At 40.7% G+C, this 24,996-nt stretch overlaps 1 protein-coding gene across 1 annotated transcript in view; it reads right to left on the reverse strand.

Annotated features, from left to right (window-relative positions):
- Positions 1-24,996, reverse strand: part of RNF13 (ring finger protein 13) — a 98,512-nt gene that overhangs the window by 29,878 nt on the left and 43,638 nt on the right. The window contains 3 exon segments of the mRNA XM_030574203.1: positions 1,265-1,370; positions 4,752-4,842; positions 8,229-8,316. Coding sequence (XP_030430063.1) covers positions 1,265-1,370; positions 4,752-4,842; positions 8,229-8,316 — 285 coding nt within the window.

The following is a 24,996-nucleotide window of genomic DNA, read 5'->3' on the forward strand; positions in this document are numbered from 1 at the left end:
AAAGGGCTCTGGGCTGCCTGCAACCGCCGAGGAGCCCTGAGCCCTTTAAATCTCAGCCGCAGCTGGGAATCTCTGCGGGCAGTCCAGAGCCCTTTGATTCCCGGCTGCAGCCGGGATTTAAAGGGCTCTGGGCTCGCCGCTGCGGGCATCTCAGAGCCCTTTGATTCCTGGCTGCAGCTGAAATTTAAAGAGCTCTGGGCTCCCTGCCACTGCGGGCAGCCCAGAGCCCTATGAATCCCGGCCGCAGCTGAAATTTAAAGGGCTCTGGGCTCCCCGCCGCTGCGGGCAGCCCAGAGCCCTATGAATCCCAGCCGTGACTGAGATTTAAAGAGCTCTGGCTGTGGGCAGCTCAGAGCCTTTTGAATCCCAGCCACGGCTGGGATTTAAAGGGCTCTGGGCTCCCTGTGACTACTGGCAGCCCAGAGCCCTATGAATCCCGGCCACAGCTGGGATTTAAAGGGCTCTGGGCTCCCCGCCGCTGCGGGCAGCTCAGAGCCTTTTGAATCCTTGCCACGGCTGGGATTTAAAGGGCTCTGGGCTCCCCGCCGTTGCGGGGAGCCCAGAGCCCTTTGATTCCCCGTCACAGGCTGCACAGTGAGCTTCCATGGGCCGCATGCTGTGCAGGCCTGTAGTAGCGTATATAAGACAAAGCCCCAATATCAGGACAGTAGTGATAACATCTGGTCATCCTAAGTCCCTCTAATGTCCGATCTGTAACGCATATACACCTTTAGGAGACAAGGTCTATCACAAGGTTAAGGGGAAATATTTTTGTACAAGCTCTTTATTAAAACATTTGCAGCACATTATTGGTCTCCAGTCAGGAGGAATTCAGTGGTGATATTCCCTGTGCAACTGGGTCCTAGGATGACACGAAACTTAGTATACTTGCTGGCTCTGCAGCTCCTTTCATTCACTGAGCCAGAACAATCCTTTAAGGAGAGCTAGCATTGAAGAGAAATTCTTTTTGTGGGGCAGTTGCTATGGCTTTGATTCCCTTTAAACAAAGCAGATTGATGATTGAAAAATAAAGAAAAGTTGTACTGTGGTATAGAGGGTGCTTCGAATTCTTACCATGGACTTAATGACACAAGTTTTGAAGATGACTACAATCTGTTTAGATACTACCTGAAACTTTGTTTATTTGTTTCTTTAAATAAACATTCAGGGCCATACTCATTTCAATTGGCCACAGTCCTGTAATTTTTTTTGTTTTGTTTTGTTTTGTTTTGTTTAAGGAAAAAGATTGAAGACCAACACCTACCATAAATATGACAATGAGTATAAGGCAGATTCCCACTATAATTAGGAATGGAATTAAGTAATACTCCAAAGGAAGACTGAACTCTGGGATTAACACAATACGGCCACTGTGGGGGAAAGAAAAACAATTTTAAAATGAATTAAACTTTAACAAACAGTGAAGCTTACAACAGAAATTCAAAAGGGTAAAGTCATCAACAGAAATTAGCATCTTCGGGCACATAAAAAGAGTATAATATGAAAATATTCAGCCACTTTTTTTTAAAAGGTCAACACATAGTCAGTGTAATACTAATGAAATAAATAGGTAAAACTGCAATCATTAGAATCAGTATACTTATCAGGGTGAAGTCCTGGCCCCAATGAAGTCAGTTAGAATTTTGCCATTTATTTAAATGGAGCCAGGTTTTTACCCCTAATGTGCATTCCAATTCACCACGAAGACATTCAGCTGAAAACAGACTGTGTATACCTGTTTTAGAATGAGTCAAGTTTAAATGGTCATTGTTTCCTCATTAGTTAACAAAGTAGCACCCTGCTAATTTGCATGAATAACTGGAAGACCTATGCAGTCTTGTAACTGTGTCAGGCCCAGGATACTAGACAAAGTGGATTGAGGTAGTATCTTTTATTGAACCAACTTCTATTGGCTGTTGAATTTACACAGAGCTTTTCTTCAGGTCTGGGGAATTTACTCTGGGCCTTGAGGTAAGGATTTTCTGAACTTGAAGGCTGTTCTTTTCCTGTGAATGTCTTAAAGGACAGTGGGTGTGGGAGAGATATATTTTGTTTGTGTTTTGGTTTCCCCTTTGTTGGATCCTTTACAATCATCAATATAACTGTTTACCATCCTGGGGTATATTTTGCTCACATTTACATTGTGTGACCTTACTGAAGACAATGAGACTGCACAGATAAAACTGATTGCAGAATTTGTCCACAAAGTCTCAGATACTGGTGATGAGCAGGAAAGAACTCAGCCTGACAGTCATTTCCTATGCTTAGTTTGCAGAAATGGCAAGTAGGAAAAATCTTTTCATATGTGGATACGTGATGCAGAAATAATGGAGAGACAACAAACACAGAACCCCAAGTGGAATTTTTAGTTCCTTTTCAAAGTTTTACCATGTTTAGGTGACTCACCTAAGTTGTACAACAGAAAAACAGATACCATATAACTCACTCTCATATACCAGTCACTGGACTATGCTGCCTTCCAAGCTACTGAAAACTTGCCTAGTGTTGTGGAAAGGTTTGTGAACCTTAGTAATCTTGCTAAATCTAGTTCATATTTTAGAGGCAAGCTTTGTATGTGTTCATTACAGCTGCATTAATTCAAAAATCTTTCTGTAGTATAACTGCAAAAATACATAAGTATAAGAGAGAATCTATATTTCAGCATGATTTCATATATTTCATCAATATTCAGTGACTTGTTTCCCTTCCTATGAATGCCTTGAAATAACATGGAACCATAAAACACCATCTGATGTGAAACAGTTCGCAACATGGCTCATGTGCCATTCAATCAGACTGTAACAGGACTCAACTGTAGTGTAATTCCCATATTCTCTACAGGTCGCATATAGAATTACTTTCATGCTGCTTCATTTTTGTGAGTTGTAGCCTCCAAGAACTGGCAAAGCCAATATCTTAATTTATGCTGCTATTCCATTTGCCCTGACACTACCACCCCTACGTCTGTGGCACCTTTCTCTGTATCCTGGAGAGTAGAATAGACTGTTTTCTCTGAGTTTAGTACTAATATAGCTACAATAGCTAGAGGGGCTTAGCTAGACTAGGGTAGTTAGCATTCTACCCTACAAACCCGTATGTCACCTGCACTCCCACAGTCTATCAAGCAGAGTCCTGAGATTAGGTCCTTACGAAGTTGAGTCTCTCATGTCAGCAGGACGTGCTGCTGCTATGAAACCAGGAGGAAGAATTTTGTTTAGACTTGTGTTTTAAAAATGTTGCTTGTTCAGAGCAAATACTACTACTTGATGGACATGTAACTGTTTAAATTTTCAATCATGATGGTGAAGAGTGGGATTTTGGGCTTGGACTGGTGAATTTTAATTAGTTGTATGAGATTTATATTAGGCTAATATTGGAAGATATTTGGGGTTGGTATCTGTTTATCTCCGTATGATCTAAAGCAGGGGTAGGCAACCTATGGCATGGGTGCCGAAGGTGGCACACAAGCTGATTTTCATTGGCACTCACACTGCCCGAGTCCTGGCCACCAGTCTGGGGGTTGGGGGGGGGGGTTTATTTTAATTTAATTTTAAATGAAGCTTCTTACACATTTTAAAAGCCTTATTTGCTTTACATACAATAGTTTAGTTATATATTATAGACAGAGAGAGAGAGACCTTCTAAAAATGTTAAAATGTATTACTGGCATGTGATACCTTAAATTAGAGTGAATAAATGAAGATTCGGCATGCCACTTCTGAAAGGTTGCCAACCCCTGATCTAAAGGTATGGCTGGGGGTTTCTAATATTTTATTGCTATTGTATTATATAAATTATATAATGCACCAATGGTCTGATTCAAAGCCCAATAAAGTTAATGAAGACTTTCCAATGACTTCAGTGGACACTGCATCAGGTATTCTGTTTCTGAGACAGACACAGTAAAACTTAAATAAATCAGTACAAATGGGCCTTGCTCAAGTTTTTAAAAACATCTGTTAAGAATGAACCATACGCTGCAAGTCTTTCAATTGACAGACCAAAAGGGGTGAAAAATGGGGGGGTGGGGGAGAGAAGTGGAGCCAGCCTACCATCAGTATGAATAAGAGAGTGTTTTTATCATAAATTCATAAACGCATAACTTTATCAGTGATTACACTATTGTTTTAATTATACTAAATACATTACAGTTTGACAAACACATGAGTTTTATTTTGAGTAAACATGCTGGATGTGAAATGTAGATGATGCTTCCCCTAAGGGAACGTCTAATGTGCAATATCCTTTAAGAATGTGAAAGTGGCCACAAATATCTTATAAATCCAAGAAGCTTGCCAAAGTACTGGTCAGGCTGACAGGCTCAATAAATAGTATTCAGTACGCATTCTTCAAGAGAACTTAAAAACTTAAGAGCAACTACATCTTTGCTGCAGCCTGTCAGAATAACTGTGGCCTAAAGAGCTACTGAAAAGTCTGATTTTCTTTTTTCTTTTCACAATTTCAGATTCTTAGACTGACCACTCTGCCAGAGCATCTATTTATTTAAAAATACTTACACACAATCTCATAGGGATCAAGCATCTGACAGTCGATGTTTAAAGTATACAAGGTGAAATCCTGGCCCCCAGTGAAGTCAATGGCAAGCCTTCCATTGACTTCAGTTTGGCCAGGATTTCATCCAGAAAAAAATTATTGATCTTCAGTAAAGGATAAACAGAGGTGATAACAGTCCAAGGAATGATATTACTGCATATTAGGTTACATATTTAAAAAGATAAATAATTACTTACCCCTTTTCATAAGTGAATTCGTCTTTCAGTGAATTAGCTGATGTCTCACCAATAAAGACAGATGGAATATCAATTTTCTTTAAAACTTCAACTGTTCATAAAAAGAACAAAAGACTAGCACTGACATACATAACTCAGTCTCTATGGGCACACCAATAATTAAGACTATCTCATGATGTCTTCATGGCTCTTTAAAAGACAATCAGTGTGTGGAGACCTCTTCTAAGATAGATTTAGTATACAATATGCAATTAACACATTCTGTTAACTAAAGTGTCCACCTACAAAATAATATCCTGCGCTACTAGTAGTGGTATCTTAGAGTTGCTGTCTGTGCAAACATCAACTGATAATTCTTCAAAAATATTTAAGATAACAAGAAATCCTTTGGTAAATTACAGTTTAACCAAAGCATCACTAATTATAGTCAGACTGCAGCTGGTATAAATTGGCATAGCTTCATTGACTTGGAGGAGCTATGCTGACTTATACCAGCTGAGGATCTGGTCCTATATGTTCCACATTTTCCTATAAATGAAGGAGTGGAGATGACTTTAGGCTGGAAAAAGTCCAAAAGTAGAAAGGAGGGAATGAGCAAGCCCAACTTCACTATTCACAAGAAATCCAATTGAAGGAAAGCAACATTATTATTTTTCCCCCTGTCACAGAATGCAGTCACAAAAACTTGCAACATTTCTCTTGACCTCAGGTGAGGAACACCCAGTATTAAAAAAAACAAGTGAAAGAGAGGAAACAAAAATACAGATGCTCTACTAACTTACACTGGTTCATTTCAACAGTGCTTCATCTTATTTCAGAAAATATACAATATTGGTCTTGAGTAACACTATATTATATGATTTGAAATGGAAAGGGTTTCCACAGGCAGGTTTTAACTGCATAACATTTTTGCACACTTTGTCACTGGTGCATCTGAAATAGAAATAACTTTTTAGAGCTCTACCAACTCAAGAAATCCATACAATACATTTTGTGCTACTCTATGGCCCATCTCAATGTGTCTTACACACAGAAGGAACAACTCACCAAGTGGCTTCAATTCCACTGAATTCAACGGAGTGGCAACTGCTTAAGTCAACAGTGAATTTGGCTTTGTGAGAAAGGGACGTACTAGTTCCTACTTGACAGATGGAGACACAGAAGTATAGAAAGGTTAGGGCAGGGGTGGACAAACTTTTTGGCCCAAGGGCCACATCTGGGTGGGGAAATTGCATGCAGGGCCATGAATGTAGGGCTGGAGCAGGAGGTTGTTGTGTGTGAGGGGGTGCGGAGTGTGGGAGGGGGCTCAGGACAGAGGGTTGGGGGGCAGGAAGGATGTGGCAGGTGCTCAGGGCGGGAGTTAGGATGCAGGAGGGGGTGCAGAGTGCAACAGGGGGGTTGGGGTGCAGGAGGGGTGCGGCAGGGGGCTCAGGGCAGGGGTTGGGGCGCAGGAGGAGTGTGAAATGTACAAGAGGGCTCAGGGCAGGGGGTTGGGGCAAAGGAGAGGTGCAGCAGGGATTGAGGTCTAGGAGGGGTTCGGGGTGTGGGCTTTGGCCCAGTGCCGCTTACCTGGAGCAGCTCCGGAGTGGCAGTGGCACGCAGCAGGGCTAAGACAGGTTCCCTGGCTGTCCTGGCCCTGTGCCATGCCGCTCCCAGAAGCGGTTGGCACCACATCCCTGCTGCCCCTGGGGGAGTGGGTCAGAGGACTCCGCAGCTGCCGTCCCCTGCAGGTACCTCCCCCAAAGCTCCCATTGGCTGCGGTTCCCCATTCCTGGCCAATGGGAGCTGCGGGGAGCGGTGCCTGGAGGCAAGGGCAGCGCATGGAGCCCTCTGCCCTCCCTCCCCCAGGGGCCACAGGGACATGGTGCTGGTTGCTTCCAGCAGCAGCGTGGGGCCCACAGCACCATGGGAGTGGCAATCCCGCGGGCAAGATCCAAAGCCCTGATGGGACGGATCTGGCCCGGAGGCCGTAGTTTGCAGACTCTAATTTTGGATCCTCAGTTTGACACTTCAGGCCTGACTCCCAGTCCTGTGCCATAACTATAACTACAGGCTGCCATAAAAGCAAATATATAAAGGTACATACTAAAAGAGAGGTGCAAAATATAGGGCAGCTAACAACACAGGCTTCATTTATGTATTAACTAAAGCTGTGTGAAGTGTCTGGGTTTGCTTCCCAGGACTCCTGGGGAACATCTTACTTGGTTTCAGTTCATGTGGGTTTGCACGTGTGACTTTAAGTTTCAAGGCTGAATGAATCCAAAGTTCCAGTGAAATTTGGTTGACATCAAAGTGTTCAGGTTTTCCAAAGAAACTATGTGGAATCATACTTTTCTGAGTGCAATGCAAAAAACATATAACGGCCCGTGGTTACTTGAAACTGTTCCAAAGGTTTCTTGCAAACTTCTCTTGCATTTTGAGTTTATAACTAAACTTGAAACCAAGCAAGCATCACAAGCTTGGGGATTTCACTGAGAACACTTCACACAGCTTTCCCACAATTTAGTGTTTTGTCTGTTGAAAGTGAATTTCTCAGTTCACTGAAAGGTGTCTCTTTATTTGGAAATAGTGTTTGTTCACAGTTATGTCCCTGTTCAGTACTCAATCAGTTGAAGAAAAGTGAAGGAAAAGGATCAAAATATCACAGAAAACTAACAGCACTAAAGACAGAACCAATATTTGGTATCTATCCAAAATATGCAATAGTAGACATTGAATACTTTTTCTTGGCAACAGTGGGATTATGTGGCAGTGTGCTACTTTAGAGATAAAGAACATTTTAAATCCTTAACAGTAAATCACATGAACACTTTCTCATTAAACACTGAAATACATACCAAAAGAAGAAACTGACATTTCAGCCACCTTGCAAATATGTTCTCAACTTACTAATTAATGAACGTATATGAAAACAGTAAACACTAGAATCTTATCTCTTGTATGCTATGTTTTGGGAATACCTTCATTTATTCCAGTGAAAAATTATACATGTACATGTATAATCCTTTGGGGGTTATTTAGGTGAACAGACAGCTGTGCAAAGAACAGTGAGCATGAAAAGACTCCCTACCCAAAAATTACAATATGTTTTGGATCCTCATCCCATGGAGCAGCAGTAACTTTTTTTTGCCATATTCCTATTTCAGTAATAACAAAAGAGAACTGACATCATCCTAGAGGTTTATTGGGCCAATCACATTCTTCTTGCTCATAAATTTTAACCACTTGACTTCCATGGAAAAGCTGAACCAAAATTTCAACAAGGAGAATAGACAGAACAATGCTTGCACAGAACACAAACACCATAATGGTGCAAATACCATATAAAGCATGCACATACATGCACATAGCAACTTCTACCATCTTAAATACATTAAAACAAGGGGAACTCCTGATCATAATAAACTGAAGTTAATACCATATACTATAGTGGGTGGAATAACTTTCAAATAGGAGAGAAGTGATACCTGTACTTACTGTCGTTGGATCCCATGCTAATCAGGTCATCAGAATCAACATTGTGAACTATAGCTGCCTTGTATCCAGCTCTCTGTGCATTTAAAACCTGTAAGTCATATACAGTACTTGTTATATTAATATATCAATCTTCTACAATAAACCAAGATACTAATTTACAACATCCTAGGAGTGCAAATGACTCCACTTTCATTTAGAAATAAGGAATTATTTTTTCAAACAACCACATATTTCTAAAATAGGATGTTACTGTACTCTTTCTAAGAAGGTATAAAAATCACTTCTGTGCAGGCAGGTTTCATGTTTACATAATTAGTCCTAAAATCCTTCAACATTAAGATAAAAAGCCTTTGTCATATCTGAAAATCAAGAGAGTAACTTATTTTGAATAATCAGTACTTATCTTTAACCTGACATGTAAGTCATAATCTTTGCCTTTAGCTCATGCTTGGATCTCTTTAACTTGTCAGTTCACAATATCACTAATGTGTCATCATAGTAGTGCAGAATTATGAATATGCACCAGATCCTAAGGTACAGTGCAAAGCAGCTGCATTGCTGGCATATTTTGGCCTTAAATTCAGCATAGCTAGACACGACTAGATCATCATGGTGCATGATATTCTTCCATTGTACAGAGCTGACATAGCAAGTCCTACATCCTCCCTGTTGCCAGTGTAAGGGGTATCGTCATGGCATTGTAGCTCTGGCTATCCTCTGCTTCAATGATATGTGGCTGTGAAAGGGCCCCCGGGGTCTGTAAACTGTCCTAAACTATGCCAAAAGATCATCCAGAGACTGCAAAGGCTGTTTTTATAACCCTGTGTAGAATTGCACAGTGAACTCCTGGGCTGTAATTGAGTGATCTGAGCCCATATTTATAAAAATATTTTAGATTGTCAGATCACTTGGGTTGGATATGCATCAGCGGCCCTTTACTTTATCCCTCATTCAAGGTGACTGTGTTGTACACTTATCTTTGGGTAATGTCATCTGCAAGCACAATATTAAACTGCTATCTTTATGCTGATACCTCAGATCTACCTCCCTACTCCAGGCCTGTTGTCTCCTGCCCAACCTAAACTCTTGGGCTGTCTCTGACACTTTCTTGTGAATATCTAGCCACCAGCTCAAGCTAAACATGGCTAAAACACAGCTCCTAATTTTCCTGCCCAAGCCTTCCCTGCTAGTCTTTTCTCAACCACTCTGGACATCAGGCACCATCCTGCCTGTTACTCAGGTGTGTACCTGGGGATCATCTACAAATTGGTCCTTACATCTTGTTTATAGCTAAATCTTGCTCATGGTTTCTGTGTAACATCTAAGATGCAGCCTTTCCTATCCATCCATGCAGCTAAAATTCTTGTCTCGTTACTGCAACATCCTTCTCTCTGGACTTGACAAATGCAATCTTTCCCTACTCGTATCCATTCAGAATGTTGCTGCTAAGATCTCTGCCCCAAGCCTGTCACCTGATCATGTCACCCTTCTCTCTCTGAATCCCTCCACTGGTTCCCTCTTCTTTATTAAATCAAACATAAGCTGCTTGTAGTTACTTTAAGACCCTTCACGGTCAAGCCCCATGCTATCAATTGTCTCTTATTTACTATCGAGCTGCCAATGCTCACCTGCAATCAGGGGCAGCTCCAGGCCCCAGCACACCAAGTTCATGCTTAAAGCGGCAAGCCGCGGGGGGGCGCTCTGCCGGCGCCACGAGGGCGGCAGGCAGGCTGCCCTCAGCGACTTGCCTGCGGAGGGTCCGCTGGTCCCACAGCTTCAATGGACTTCCCACAGGCATGCCTGCGGAGGGTCTGCTGGTCCCGCAGCTTCGGCAGTCCTCCGAAGCCGCAGAACCAGCGGACCCTCCGCAGGCAAACCACCGTGCTTGGGGCGGCAAAAACCCCAGAGCCGCCCCTGCCTGCAATTGGCCCATGATGCTATCTTCCACTGCCCACTGGTTACATTTTCAAACAAACACCTTAGTGCTTTCTTTCATGTTGCCCCTTGCTATTGGGCAGTGTTCCCCACAAATATCCACAACTGTTATCCTTTATTCAAATCTCTTCAAGTGTCTTTTGCTGTGATGCTAACAAAGCCCTTGACAAGCTAGGCTTCTAGTGTACAGAGTGCACTGGTTATCATGAGGACCAATACTGTCTCATTGTTGAGTTATACTCCATCTATGTCATCTGTCTCCTGTCTTATCGTTAGATTGTAAGCCTCTTAGGATAGAAAATCATCTTATTCTGAATTTGTAAAGCATCTAGCACAATGAGGTGAATGGAGACCCTGGGTGCAATGGTAATACAAATAATAAATCATCCTCCCAGTCATGAAGAGCTAGACATGTGGCTCCCTCTGGGAAGTGTGCCATCACCACTTTCAAGCTGGCTATAGGGGCCATCAGAGTAGCATCTCCACCTTCACTGACTGAGCTAGCATCTCACATGGGAAACCATTATCATACAAACTTTTGGCCAGCCCATTAGAATTTGTCAAGCAGGAGTTAACAGGAGCACTTATATTTATTTGATGGGTAAATGCAGTGGATACATCAATTTACCAGCAGTTATTGTCCCACACCAGATACTCCTGTTGGTGCAGACTGTCCCTGTACTCACCACATCTCACATACTATGGTGTGGTACCAGCTCTCACTAAAAAGTCATTATTTGACAACTACTGTAACTCTTCTAAAATTCTATAAGCAGCCCTGCACATACATACATAGCAAATCTTAATAGTTACTGTTTGATCCTGTAAAAGGACTCTTCTAGTCAGATTTTAAACATAGTGGGCCAAATTCTTTAGTCCTTTCTCTTGTTATCTAGCCATCCATCCACAACTGGCAACTGCGAATTACAGATCTACAGTTCTGTTTCAGATTTCTTCTGCTTAGGGTTCAAGCTACAAAAGCAAAGTTAAAGTGATTTGGACAGTCATCACTTTGGAGATGGAATTAGTTCAATTTAAAGTTTCTAATTTTTTAAATTGTGATTAACTCAAAAATTAATCGCGTGAGTCAACTGCAATTGACAGCCCTAATTATATTAATTGCACTTATAACAATAGAATACCAATTGAAATTTATTAAATATATTTGGATGGTTTTCTACATTTTCAATATTGATTTCAATTACAACACAGAATACAAAGTGCACAGTGCTCACTTTATATTTTTTATTACAAATATATGCACTGTAAAAATCATAAACAAAAGAAATAGTATTTTTCAATTCACCTCATACAAGTATTGAAGTGCAATCTCTTTATCATGAAAGTGTAACTTACAAATGTAGGGTTTTGGGGGTTTTTTTGGTTACATAACTGCACTCAAAAACAAAACAGTCTAAAACTTTACAGCCTACAAGTCCACATAGTCCTACTACTTATTCTGACAATCACTGTAACAAACAAGTTTGTTTACATTGACGGGAGATACTGCGGCCTGCTTCTTGTTTACAATATCACCTGAAAGTGAGAACAGGTGTTCACATGGCACTGTTGTAGCTGGCGTCGCAAGATATTCATGTGCCAGATGAGTTAAAGATTCCTACCACCCTTCCAGAGGACATGCTTCCATGCTGATGATGGGTTCTGCTTGATAACGATCCAAAGCAGTGCAGACTGACGCATGTTCGTTTTCATCATCTGAGTCAGATGCCACCAGCAGAAGGTTCGTTTTCTTTTTTTGGTAGTTTGGGTTCTGTAGTTTCCGCATCGGAGTGTTGCTCTTTGAAGACTTCTAAAAGCATGCTCCACACCCTGTCACTCTCAGATTTTGGATGGCATTTCAGATTCTTAAACCAGGGGTCAAGTGCTGTAGCTATTTTTAGAAATCTCACATCGATACCTTCTTTGCGTTTTGTCAAATCTGCTGTGAAAGTGTTCTTAAAACGAACATGTGCTGTGTCATCATCCGAGACCGCTATAATATGAAATATATGCAGAATGTGGGTAAAACAGAGCAGGGGACATACAATTCTCCTCCCAAGGAGTACATTCACAAATTTAATTGACGCATTATTTTTTTAATGAGCATCATCAGCATGGAAGTATGTCCTCTGGAATAGTGGCCGAAGCATGGAACAGGCATACAAATGTTTAGCATATCTGGCTACAAAAGTGCCATGTGAACAACCTGTTCTCACTTTCAGGTGACATTGTAAACAAGAAGCAGGCAGCAGTATCTCCCGTCAATGTAAACAAACTTATTTGTTATAGTGATTGGCAGGATAAGAAGTAGGACTGAGTGGACTTGTAGGCTTTAAAGTGTTATATTGTTTTATTGTTGAATGCAGCTTTTTTATATACACCTCTACCTCGATATAACGCGACCCGATATAACACGAATTCAGATATAACACGGTAAAGCAGTGCTCCGGGGGGGGGAGAGGCTGCGCACTCAGGTGGATCAAAGCAAGTTCGATATAACGCGGTTTCACCTATAACGCAGTATGAATTTTTGGCTCCCGAGGACAGCGTTCTATCGAGGTAGAGGTGTAATTCTACATTTGTAAGTTCAACTTTCATTATAGATTGCACTATAGTACTTGTATGAGGTGAATTACAAATATTTGCACTGTAAAAACAAAATATTTTTCAATCAAAAATAAATATAAAGTAAGCACTATACACTTTGTATTCTGTGGTATAATTGAAATTAATATATTTGAAAATATATTTAATATCCAAAAATATTTAAAATAAATGGTATTATATTGTTTAACTGTGCACTTAATCTTTTTAATCGCTTGACAGCCTAAATATAATACATATAGTATTTGGATCCACATTTTAAAAATTACTTTCTTCCTTCCTTCCCTTTCTGTTTTCCTGCCCTATGAAAAGCAGCCCCTATTCGACCATCAAAGGAGCAGTAGTTTCCCTTGGGTTGCCAGAATGGTGATAACTGCTCCCTAAGCTGCCATTGTGAAGCAATAACTTCATTCAGTCATGACAGCAGCAATCTACTAGGGATGAGCAGTTTCTCGTTTGGTAGGATTTGATAATTCAGTGGTGTGAATTTAATCTCTTGCATTATCAGTGTTTATTGCATGGGTTCCAGTGTGTTCCATGCATCATCCTAACAAAATATGGGCTTACTAAAAGTACTTTGATGCTACATTCTTCATAAGGATATAGCCTACGTATCCTACAAAGGATGAATATAGGCAAATAACACAGGAATGCAGGGGCAAGATTAGAAAGGCAAAGGCACAAAATGAGCTCAAACTAGCTATGGGAATAAAGGGAAACAAGAAGACTTTTTATCAATACATTAGAAGCAAGAGGAAGACCAAGGACAGGGTAGGCCCACTGCTCAGTAAGGAAGGAGAAACAGTAACAGGAAACTTGGAAATGGCAGAGATGCTTAATGACTTCTTTGTTTCGGTCTTCACTGAGAAGTCTGAAGGAATGTCTAACATAGTGAATGCTTATGGGAAAGGGGTAGGTTTAGAAGATAAAATAAAAAAAGAGCAAGTTAAAAATCACTTAGAAAAGTTAGATGCCTGCAAGTCACCAGGGCCTGATGAAATGCATCCTAGAATACTCAAGGAGTTAATAGAGGAGGTATCTGAGCCTCTAGCTATTATCTTTGGAAAGTCATGGGAGACGGGAGAGACTCAGAAGACTGGAAAAGGGCAAATATAGTGCCAATCTACAAAAAGGGAAATAAAAACAACCCAGGAAACTACAGACCAGTTAGTTTAACTTCTGTGCCAGGGAAGATAATGGAGCAAGTAATTAAGGAAATCATCTGCAAACACTTGGAAGGTGGTACGGTAATAGGGAATAGCCACCATGGATTTGTAAAGAACAAATCGTGTCAAACCAATCTGATAGCTTTCTTTGATAGGATAATGAGTCATGTGGATAAGGGAGAAGCGGTGGATGTGGTATACCTAGACTTTAGTAAGGCATTTGATACGGTCTAGCATGATATCCTTATCGATAAACTAGGCAAATATAATTTAGATGGGCTATTATAAGGTGGGTGCATAACTGGCTGGATAACCGTACTCAGAGAGTAGTTATTAATGGCTCCCTATCCTGCTGGAAAGGTATAACAAGTGGGGTTCCGCAGGGGTCTGTTTTGGGACTGGCTCTGTTCAATATCTTCATCAACGACTTAGATGTTGGCATAGAAAGTATGCTTATTAAGTTTGCAGACGATACCAAACTGGGAGGGATTTGCAACTGCTTTGGAGGACAGGGTCAAAATTCAAAATGATCTGGACAAACGGGAGAAATTGTCTGAGGTAAACTGGATGAAGTTCAATAAAGACAAATGCAAAGTGCTCCACTTAGGAAGGAACAATCAGTTTCACACATACAGAATGGAAAGAGACTGTCTAGGAAGGAGTATGGCAGAGAGAGATCTAGGGGTCATAGTGGACCACAAGCTAACTATGAGTCAACAGTGTGATACTGTTGCCAAAAAAGCAAACGTGATTCTGGGATGCATTAACAGGTGTGTTGTAAACAAGACATGAGAAGTCATTCTTCCACTCTACTCTGCGCTGGTTAGCCTCAACTGGAGTATTGTGTCCAGTTCTGGGCACCGCATTTCCAGAAAGATGTGGAGAAATTGGAGAGGGTCCAGAGAAGAGCAACAAGAATGATTAAAGGTCTTGAGAACATGACCTATGAAGGAAGGCTGAAAGAATTGGGTTTGTTTAGTTTGGAAAAGAGAAGACTGAGAGGGGACATGATAGCAGTTTTCAGGTATCTAAAAGGGTGTCATCAGGAGGAGGGAGAAAACTTGTTCACCTTAGGCTCTAATGATAGAACAAGAAGCAACGGACTTAAACTGCAGCAAGGGAGATTTAGGTTGGACATTAGGAAAAAGTTCCTAACTGTCAGGGTAGTTAAACACTGGAATAAATTGCTTAGGGAGGTTGTGGAATCTCCATGTCTGGAGATATTTAAGAGTAGGTTAGATAAATGTCTATCAGGGACGGTCTAGACAGTATTTGGTCCTGCCATGAGGGCAGGGGACTGGACTCGATGACCTCTCGAGGTCCCTTCTAGTCCTAGTGTCCATGAATCTATGAATCCCATTGTCTGGTAATCCTTATGCTAATAAGATACATGCTGACCAGTTAATGTTGAAGACAGGGACTTTTCCAGCAGACTAATAGCTGCTGCAGCAGCTATACTGCATAGAGCTGTTCAAAGCTTTCTGTGTTTTTGAAGGAAGCACATTTGGTCTAGAGTCAAGACCTGTATCTTCAAAACTAGAAAAAATATAGCCAGATTGCACATCCCAAGGGACTGAAATCATGGTGTGGAAGACGTTAATGATCTTAGCTTTCCAGTTTTACATTAGTACTTCTAAAAACCAGAGTCTCCAGGCCAAGCCTGAAAATGGAGACCTTCATAGTATAGCTGTGCGATGGCCTTGTGGATAAAGATGACTTCAAAGTGAAGACAAAATAAAGAGATGGAAAGGAAGTGAAAAAAGACTTGCCAAAAACATCACTCAACAAAATAGCATAAAGGTCAAAGCCAATGAGGGAGTGTCCATCAAGTTATTTGCACTCTTTACTTTGTCTATGGTAGCCCTTGTTCTTAATCTTGATAATAGAATCATAGAATATCAGGGTTGGAAGGGAACTCAGGAGGTCATCTAGTCCAACCTCCTGCTCAAAGCAGGACCAATCCCCAACTAAATCATCCCAGCCAGGCCTTCGTCAAGCCTGGCCTTAAAAACTTCTAAGCAAAGAGATTCCACCACCTCCCTAGGTAACCCATTCCAGTGCTTCACCATCCTCCTAGTGAAAAAGATTTTTCCTAATATCCAACCTAAACCTCCCCCACTGCAACTTGAGACCATTACTCCTTGTTCCGTCATCTGCTACCACTGAGAACAGTCTAGATCCATCCTCTTTGGAACCCCCTTTCAGATAGTTGAAAACAGCTATCAAATCCCCCCTCATTCTTTTCTTCTGCAGACTAAACAATCCCAGGTCCCTCAGCCTCTCCTCATAAGTCATGTGCTCCAGCCCCCTAATCATTTTTGTTGCCCTCTGATGGACTCTTTCCAATTTTTTCACATCCTTCTTGTAGTGTGGGGCCCAAAACTGGATTCAGTGCTTCAGATGAGGCCTCACCAATGCCGAATAGAGGGAAATGATCACTTCCCTCGATCTGCTGGCAATGCCCCTACTTATACAGCCCAAAATGCCGTTAGCCTTCTTGGCAACAAGGGCCCACTGTTGACTCATATCCAGCTTCTTGTCCACTGTAACCCCTAGGTCCTTTTCATCCACATGTCTCTCCGATAAAAATGATCAGATAGGGTGGGAGAGGTATCCTTTTATTGGACCAACTTCTGTTGCTTAAAGAAGCTTCTGAGCTCTGTGAAAGCTCAAGCTTGTCTCCCTCACCAACAGAAGTTGGTTCAATAAAGATATTACCTTACCTACCTTCTCTAATATCCTGGTACAAACATTGCTACAAGACTGTACACAATTATCAGTTATTATTCATTCATGGAGAAAAATTTCTTATTGTGAGACGTATACATTTATTTAACATGCCTTATTGGAAAAAATGGTCCACTACACGGAATATTTTCTTCAGCAAAGGTAGCAAATAATTCACACCACACTAAACTTTTAATTCGTTATAAATGTCCATGTGGCTTAAATTACATATCACTTTGAATGATTTTTGTAGACACTGTCAAATTGTTAGCTGAAACTAGTTGAAACGTCAATTTTAATGCAAATTCCTCTTTTTTAGAATAAAAGCTTAAACTTTTCAAAAGTATTGAAGGCACTTAGGGTCCTAAATCCTACTGACTTTTGGTAGAACTTAGCTCCTGAGTCAATTACGCACACTTAAAAATTTTACCCCAAATCTCTCAAAGAATGAATCCAGTTAACAGTCATCTGATGCAAAATCAAAACTGCCCTTTCAATGTTTTCTTACTTCATTTTGTTCCAGTTAAAATTTTAATTCCTAACTTATTGTCCAAGTGAAGTAGTAGAGTGAAAATGAAATTGTCTTTTTTTGTTGAAGCCAGGAAAAATGCAAGAATTAAACAAAGTCACAAACGCTAAAGTAAACCTTAAGACATTCTTTCAGTTTTAATCTAAGCAGGAGTTCCCAAACTGTAGTACATCCACTGGTGATATATGAGCTTGATGTTTCATCAATTCACTTCACAACAATTTAAAGACGGTACGTGAACCAATAAAGTTTGGAAACTGCTGGAAGGTGTTATTTTCAACATAGATGTGGACATTTGTCTCTTATAGGATTTTTAAGTAGACAGCATTCCTTTAAAATCAAAGCTACATGTGTTTACAGAATCTTTAGCATATAGCATAAAACTCAAAACATTCAGGAGTTTGATTAACATACAGGACACCCTGCATAGGGAGTACAAAAAAGGAAAGCTCTCCCATATTTACAAACTAACCCACGTGTGTCAAAAAATTCTATTTTAAACAGTTTAAATGAAGTAACAGCTGTTCTTTTTAAGAATACAAGATGCCAATATAATATAATTCTCTTTATAAGAACTATATGTGACAGGCTGCACGTTTACAAAATGCGCTACCACCAAACATATGGTTTGAAGAGGAAACGAAAGGACTCCCCTAAGAGAAGGAAGATTAATGAATAACAAAACATGCAAAGCAACCCACACCTAAAACAAGAAATACTATCTGGAAGGCGTGTGATTAAGAGTTTCTGAGCAATATGAATAAGCATAGCTTCAGGACTAGAACAAAGTCTTGACAAATGTTTCAAGGAAAATTGCATTTGGAACTTTAAATCATATGCTATTTCTGATGACTTAGTCTTTTATTTTGCATATCCATCAAAAGCTCATTCTGCTCCCACTAATGTTAATACAGATTTTCCCACTTACCTTAGTAGAATCAGGATTAGGTCCCAAATGTATGGTAAAGTTAAACTATGTATGGCCCAATTCTGCTGAAGTTAAGCAGTATCTTACACCACAAGAAATCCTATTGAAATCAATTGAGTAAGCTACTAATTCAACCTGAGTAGTGGTGGCAACGCCTTTATGATTAGTAGCTGAGACCTTGGCCAATTTAGTGTTAGAAGTACTCTTATGTCCCACCAACTCCAAGGATGGGTTCGCTATGTGCACCCACAGAAATGCACATATGGGTGGGTGCTGGCTTCAGGGTTTTGCTATCACAAATGAGTGTAAGTGGAAGGATGTGCTTATGGATAGGCTGTAAGGGGAGGAGGCATCTGTAGATGTGATGTGATGTAGGTCAGGAATGGTTCTACGCTGTCCCAAAAAACACTGGGGTTCAGTTTCTGCTCCTGGTATCCTGTATTTTTCCAGGCCAGCAGAGCCAACCCACTCAGAAGGGAGTACATTGCATTGCTCAGCAGGGTCACTTCTAACAGAATAAGGAATGACGTTCTGCCTTCTTTGGCCAGAACGATAATGTTCATCATGAGGTGGGGCCATGAGAGTATGAGGCAGAAGGAAATGGAAATAAATCCTCAAGACTCCTTCCTGAATTTAGAAGGCTTCTCCATGGAGGATCACATGCAACCCCATCCGTCCATTCTGTTTTGAACCAGAAATGAATGTTTACCTCGGTGCATTAGTCTCTTATAACTAAAAATTTTCTATACTTCCCTCCCAAGTTTCAGCTATTTTGAAACTCAATACTTTTAAATCAATTTATTAATTCCCTCTCCCCTACCCATTCCAATGGAACAACAATCCATTGCGTATATTTACAAGATGCAGAAAAACTCAACCTAGTCAGAGGAAAGCAGACTTTGGACTGAAATAAGATTCACTTATTAAAAAAGCTATGCTTTTTATGGAACAGAGAGATCTGACCCTTAATCCTGATATTTTTCTATATCTTTCTCCCCTGTCATGTAGGCTTTTTTTATTTCTCCATCAGATGTTGGTTTTAGCCCATATGCTACATTACTCTATGGCTTTTTCTCTACTCCATCTATGTTAATATAATTACTGATATATAACATTGATCCTGGTTTCCATTTCAAAAAATTTCTTTTCTACTCTCCATATGCCAGCATTCTGTCTTATATAGCATACAAAAGATTACATAAATACACACTGCTGTCATAGTTTTGGTTTAATTATGTCTAGGATGACCAGATAGCAAGAGTAAAAACTGAGATGGAGTGGGGGGTAATAGGTGCCTGTATAAGACAAAGCTCTGAATATCTGGACTGTCCCTATAAAACTGGACATCTGGTCACCCCAGTTATGTCCCATTGTATCGTCCCCACAGATGACCAGATCAAACCAACTAATTTACACCAATACTAAAGCTTCCCAGTCAAAGCCTTAAAAATCCTATTTCCACTTTATTGAAGAATGCTTTTATATACAATATAAAGAACTGCATTCTTTACATATCAAAGACAAAGAAATTACAGTATGTGAAACCCATGTAAAGACACAATACAGTTTGCATGACACCGAACTAGTCTCTGGGGTATGTAACAAACCCTCAATGCGCAAAGTGTATATATTGATGTTAAGATCCATTGATATTTTGGGGACAGTTCATGTGAGTGCCATTGAGGTAACTTGTTTCAAACCCTAGAGGATGAAGTTTGGCTTCTGATAGCCTAGAGAAGATATTACCAAAGTAGTGGATGAAAGGCCTCTCAAACCAGTCAAAGTAATAAAAATCAGCTCGATCAAATGCCAGAATGAATGAATAAATCTGAGCACAATGACAGTTAAAATGAAGAATTTACTAGTAAATTTTATAGCATCATTATACCTACAAGCTATTGAAATTTCTTGTAACATTAATAACTTATCTCTAAAATATCTGCTTTTTTTAAACTTCAATGAAAATTGGGTTTCAGGACTGAAGAATGTGGGATATGCATGAAGCAGTTATCCAATGTGCTTGCTTGTTGCACAGAAAAGAAGACCTAGAAGGGGAACCGCATCAAAATATTCATATTGGGCCTCATCCAAGCGTACTCAAGTCAGAGGAAAGACTTCCCTTGACTTCAATGGCTGTTGAATCAGGCTCATTGTTTGTCACAGTTAGAGCTATCAGAGTAGCTTTCACACTTCTGATCATTGCCTTTTTAGCTTTCTTAATACATGGAGATGCTGACAAACTGCACTGCTGCAGCATGATGGGAAGACAAAGGCTTAAATTTCTTCCAAGTCCTTTCACCAAGTAAGTGGTGCTCTTATTTGGTGCACGTGCTTAGCAGTACTGGGTACTTGGTGGAAGGAGCTGCTTTTACCGTGGAAAGATAAAGTTGTTATGGGCTGATCTTGAGAAGGGCTAAGCACTCTCAAACCCTCTTAAATCAATAGGAATTGAGGGTGCTTAGCGTCACCTCGACTCTTGACAACACTTCTAGTTTTTAAATTCATATGTAAATCTGAGCCTCCAGTTCTGAAATCCTACTCTGTCTGGATTACAGTCCGTTCTTTGTTGGCATCCGCAAGTACCTCTGGTGGTAACACAAATCAAAACACTGGTCTGTAATATGCATTATTTTCCGATGTGACTGAGGATTCACTGTGAAGACCAGATAAGTAACATCTCTGAGAGTGTTATGTTTTCAGTTGAGAAGGATGAAAGCTGAACCCACATCAGCAGAAGGAAATTCCTGGAAATGAACTGAGTGTTCTGATACTGTAAAAAATCCCACTGATGTCACAGGGCATAAAACTGAACAGAATTTCTCCTACAAAGGGGATCAGACGCACAATTTGTGACTGGTTGAGGAGAATAACTTCAGTGTTACTCTCAGGACTGGTGGGTATCTGCTCTCCCTTTTGCAGCCTGTCCTGACCTTGGCATTTCCAGTGAGGGCAGCCCTGGGCATCATGGGTCACACCAATATGTTCCTGGACTTGTTCACTAGCCCTGCTAGGAATTTTCTTGTAGAAACCTAACACAGCTTTTAGTGAGGGTTAATACAGCCAGTAATGATCAAATTAGAGAATTAAGTAAGAATTATGTAAGTTCTGTTAAGATAAGTAGCCATGACTTCAGTGGGAAAGTGATCAAATTAAGGAGTAAGGGCCAGATTCGTGTTTCAGTTAGAGCAGTTAAGATCCATGGAACCACCACTGAGACCTTTTTGCAAGTTTGCACAGGTGTAATTGCTATTAGAATTTAGCCCCTTGTAGGAGAAATTCTGTTCAGTTTTAGCACCTTTTAGCTCCTGGCAATAAACTGCTGTCTATATTGGCGCTTTCAGCACTAAAACTTTTGTCGCTCGGGCAGTAATCATTGTTTTTTCACACCTCTGAACGATTAAAGTTTTAGTGTTCAAAGTGGCAGTGTAGACCCAGCCTAAACTGGGGAGTTGTACAAACATAACTACACCAATGCAAAAATCCCTTTTGTAAGAAAGGGCAGGTATGCCTACAATTCACAACCACTTACCAATACAGCAGCATGCACAAAGGGGGAATGTATATGACAGCTGTGCATGCACATGGGTTAACTTACCACTATAGCTTTTAGAGATATATTTTTGAGTACTCAACTATCTATTGTGTATGAAATCTAAAATATGTTTGTCTGTTTTACAACATCAATGTCAATGCAAATTATGAGACGTTTCAAGGATATTCACTTTGGCCAGGAGCAAATGAATTTATACTTCAATGAAAAATCCTGCCATTGACTCAGTATGTACTATTTTAATATATTTTGAAATAAACTCAACACAAATTTGTTCCCATTCAATTTAATTTAATGAAGGAACTGTCCAAAATGTGAAGTCTCTATTCTTGTGTAAAACTGAGTTTGAGAAAACGGACCTGATTCTCACTTACATCATAGCCTCTTTTTGCCAGAATCATGTACAGGGACCTTGATGTAAGCGAATCAGCCCCCACAAAGCAACAGAAATGTGACAAAATGAACAAAATTGAATCCACCTTTCCCATGAAGTCCCCAATTAAAACCATCAGTGTAGATTGTTGAAAGGGGAAATAATTTGGTTTCTGTAATACAATACCTCATCAGGACTTGCTTACAAAATAGTTTTCTAATCAGAAGAAATCTGTTCCCTTGGCAGATCTCAGATATTATCCTGTAATTTATCATTGTTAAAGATGACTAAACTGCCTAAAGCTTTAATCCAGTAACAGGATCCACTATTGTGGACCCTTTATGCTTAGAGAACTGTCTCATTCTCCCTTGATATATGGTAGATTTACAGGTATAACTGTCACCAAGGTTGATGGTAATTCTGTGTGTGTATATTCCCCCATATATCAGATCAATAGTTCCATTAGCTGTAAGAGCTCTTACATATATTTGAAAGAATACTATATTGTAGCCAGAGAGCATGATACAAAGCCCACTGCAGTAAATGCAATCTTTCTGGGTCTGATCCACTGAACTCAATTGAAAGACTGGGATTATGGTCCTATCATGCCCCTAGACATGCTGATAGTTCTGAGCCTACTTCAGAAAAAGTAGCATAATATTTATGTATGAAACTAAAGTTAATGCTCTCTAGGCAAAGGTTCTGTGAACGGATGCAAATCATTCTTACTAGTCATTAGAGCTTTAAAATGAAGGCACTCTGGAAATAAAAATTTAAACTCCAGTTTCAACTAAAGTTTCAGTTTAATAAAAGGTTTTTTGGAGTGTATATACTGGATCAATTTCTCTTCTCTAAATGCTATGGCCCAGCTAACCTTCACCCGCTTGCTGTCCCATCCATAGTGTTTCTGGCAGACTAGAAGGATAGAAATACAGATCTAGGGATCATGCTCCTTATATAGAGAACACCCAACTCCAGTTGCATAGCCAGAATCTGTGTCACCACACACTGATCTAAATTGGATGGATCAGACTAAGGCTGATTTAAAATCCTGCAAAAATATTCATTGTTGTTCATTCTTGTCCTTTCATTCAAAAGTCCCAGTCCATGGGTTTTCTATTACCCAGTTGATATAATGGCCAGATTGCGATGTACTTAATCCTGCTGAATAGTTGCTTATATCAAAACAATAAAAACTCCATGGTTGATCTGTGCTACAAGAACTGTTTTTCTGCATATAAAAGCCTGGGCCCACATTAGGGGATAGCAAGCAGGGCAATTGCCCAGGGTCTTGTGCCACAGAGGCCTCCGCAAAGCTAGGTTGCTCAGGCATCAGCCCCAGGTGGTGGGGCTCAGGGCCTTGGGCTTTAGCCCCATCCAGTGGGCTTTGTGCTCTAAGCCCCAGCAAGTCTAATGCCAGCCTGGCTTGGTGGACTCCCTGAAACGTGCTCGTGGCATCTTCCCTCCCATCCCCCGGGGCTCCAGACCCCTGGTTGCTGAGGGCAATATAATCCACTGCATTATTCATTTAGAAACTGATGCCTTTAAGATGGGACTTATGTTCTTATGACAGTGGTTCCCAAACTTGTTTCAACGCTTGTGCAGGGAAAGCCCCTGGCGGGCCAGGCCGGTTTGTTTACCTGCTGCGTCCACAGGTTCGGTTGATCGTGGTTCCCACTGGCTACGGTTCGCTGCTCCAGGCCAATGGGAGCTGCTGGAAGTGGTGGCCAGCATACCCCTTGGCCTGCGCCGCTTCCAGCAGCTCCCATTGGCCTGAAGCAGCGAACTGCAGCCAGTGGGAGCCGCGATCGGCTGAACAAGTTTGGGAACCACTGTCTTATGACATAAAAGCAAAATCTGTCTTCTGCCTGCTTGTGGTAATTAAAGATACTATGGCACTTTTTAGAAAAATACAGGGGCCAAAGCAGTAGTGTAGTTGTGGGTGTACTGAATTCTCAGTGGGTGAAGACGAAGTTGAGTGTAGATTAGTCAACCACTTTTTAACTGCTACACCACTGGCTCAAACCCAGCAGCATGGCCAAAAGCCCCTAACTCCAACATTCTGGCTGCTGCAATTCTCTCTGCAATTTCAATAGAATGGGGGGTGAGGTGGGGCATTATTTTTATTTTCTTTCCTAATTACCTGAGTAGTTATCGTACATTATTAAACTGTTGCAAGTCAGACCAAAGGTGGCTGCATTTCAGTGGCGGAAGAATGAATCCATATGTTTAATACATACAGTACTGACCTAAATCAAAGTGCTTTGGAAGCCTTGAGGATTCAGTATCATACCTAACACTTTAGTCCTATATTCCTGTTACAATCAACTACAGCCTCAAAAGCACTGGAGATTGCTGAATGCATGGTCAGTGCTGAAGAAATTAATAATGCTGTACTTCTAGAATTAAAAAAAAGAATATTCACAGATGCCTAATTAACACGGTCTACATACAGGTACAATTTTACAAATCACTTGGAGGCATTAGGGCAGACTCCCAGCTGTTTTAGGACAGTTTTTCACTGTTCCACTACTGTGACGCTCCCATGAAGCTGCCTTATTTGGCTACGAAACAACACGCCTGAGTAGAGACATGCTACAGAGCCATTGTAGTGGCTCCTACACCACATCCCTTCTTGCAGTCAGCACTTGGGACAAGGCAGCTGCAGAAACAATCCTTTGAAGCTACTGTCAGTTGGAACAAATTACAGTAGACAGGAGGCCACTCCAATTCGTCTGCAAGCTGGACTGGCACAGAGCAGCCTCAGAATTGGGGTCTTGTCAAAAACCACTGTTTTCTCTTCTTCTGCATGCTGCACCAAGCACTTCTTGGCTATAATTGAGGATCTGTCCAGTATGTAGGTTTGACCCTCTGAAGGCCTTGAGTTCCATAAAACAATGAAACATTTATTCTCAACTACCTGTAGTTCTTCCATTTGAATTCTATACTTTAGTTA

Source organism: Gopherus evgoodei, chromosome 9 (assembly GCF_007399415.2).
Source record: "Gopherus evgoodei ecotype Sinaloan lineage chromosome 9, rGopEvg1_v1.p, whole genome shotgun sequence".
Lineage (NCBI taxonomy): Eukaryota > Metazoa > Chordata > Testudines > Testudinidae > Gopherus > Gopherus evgoodei.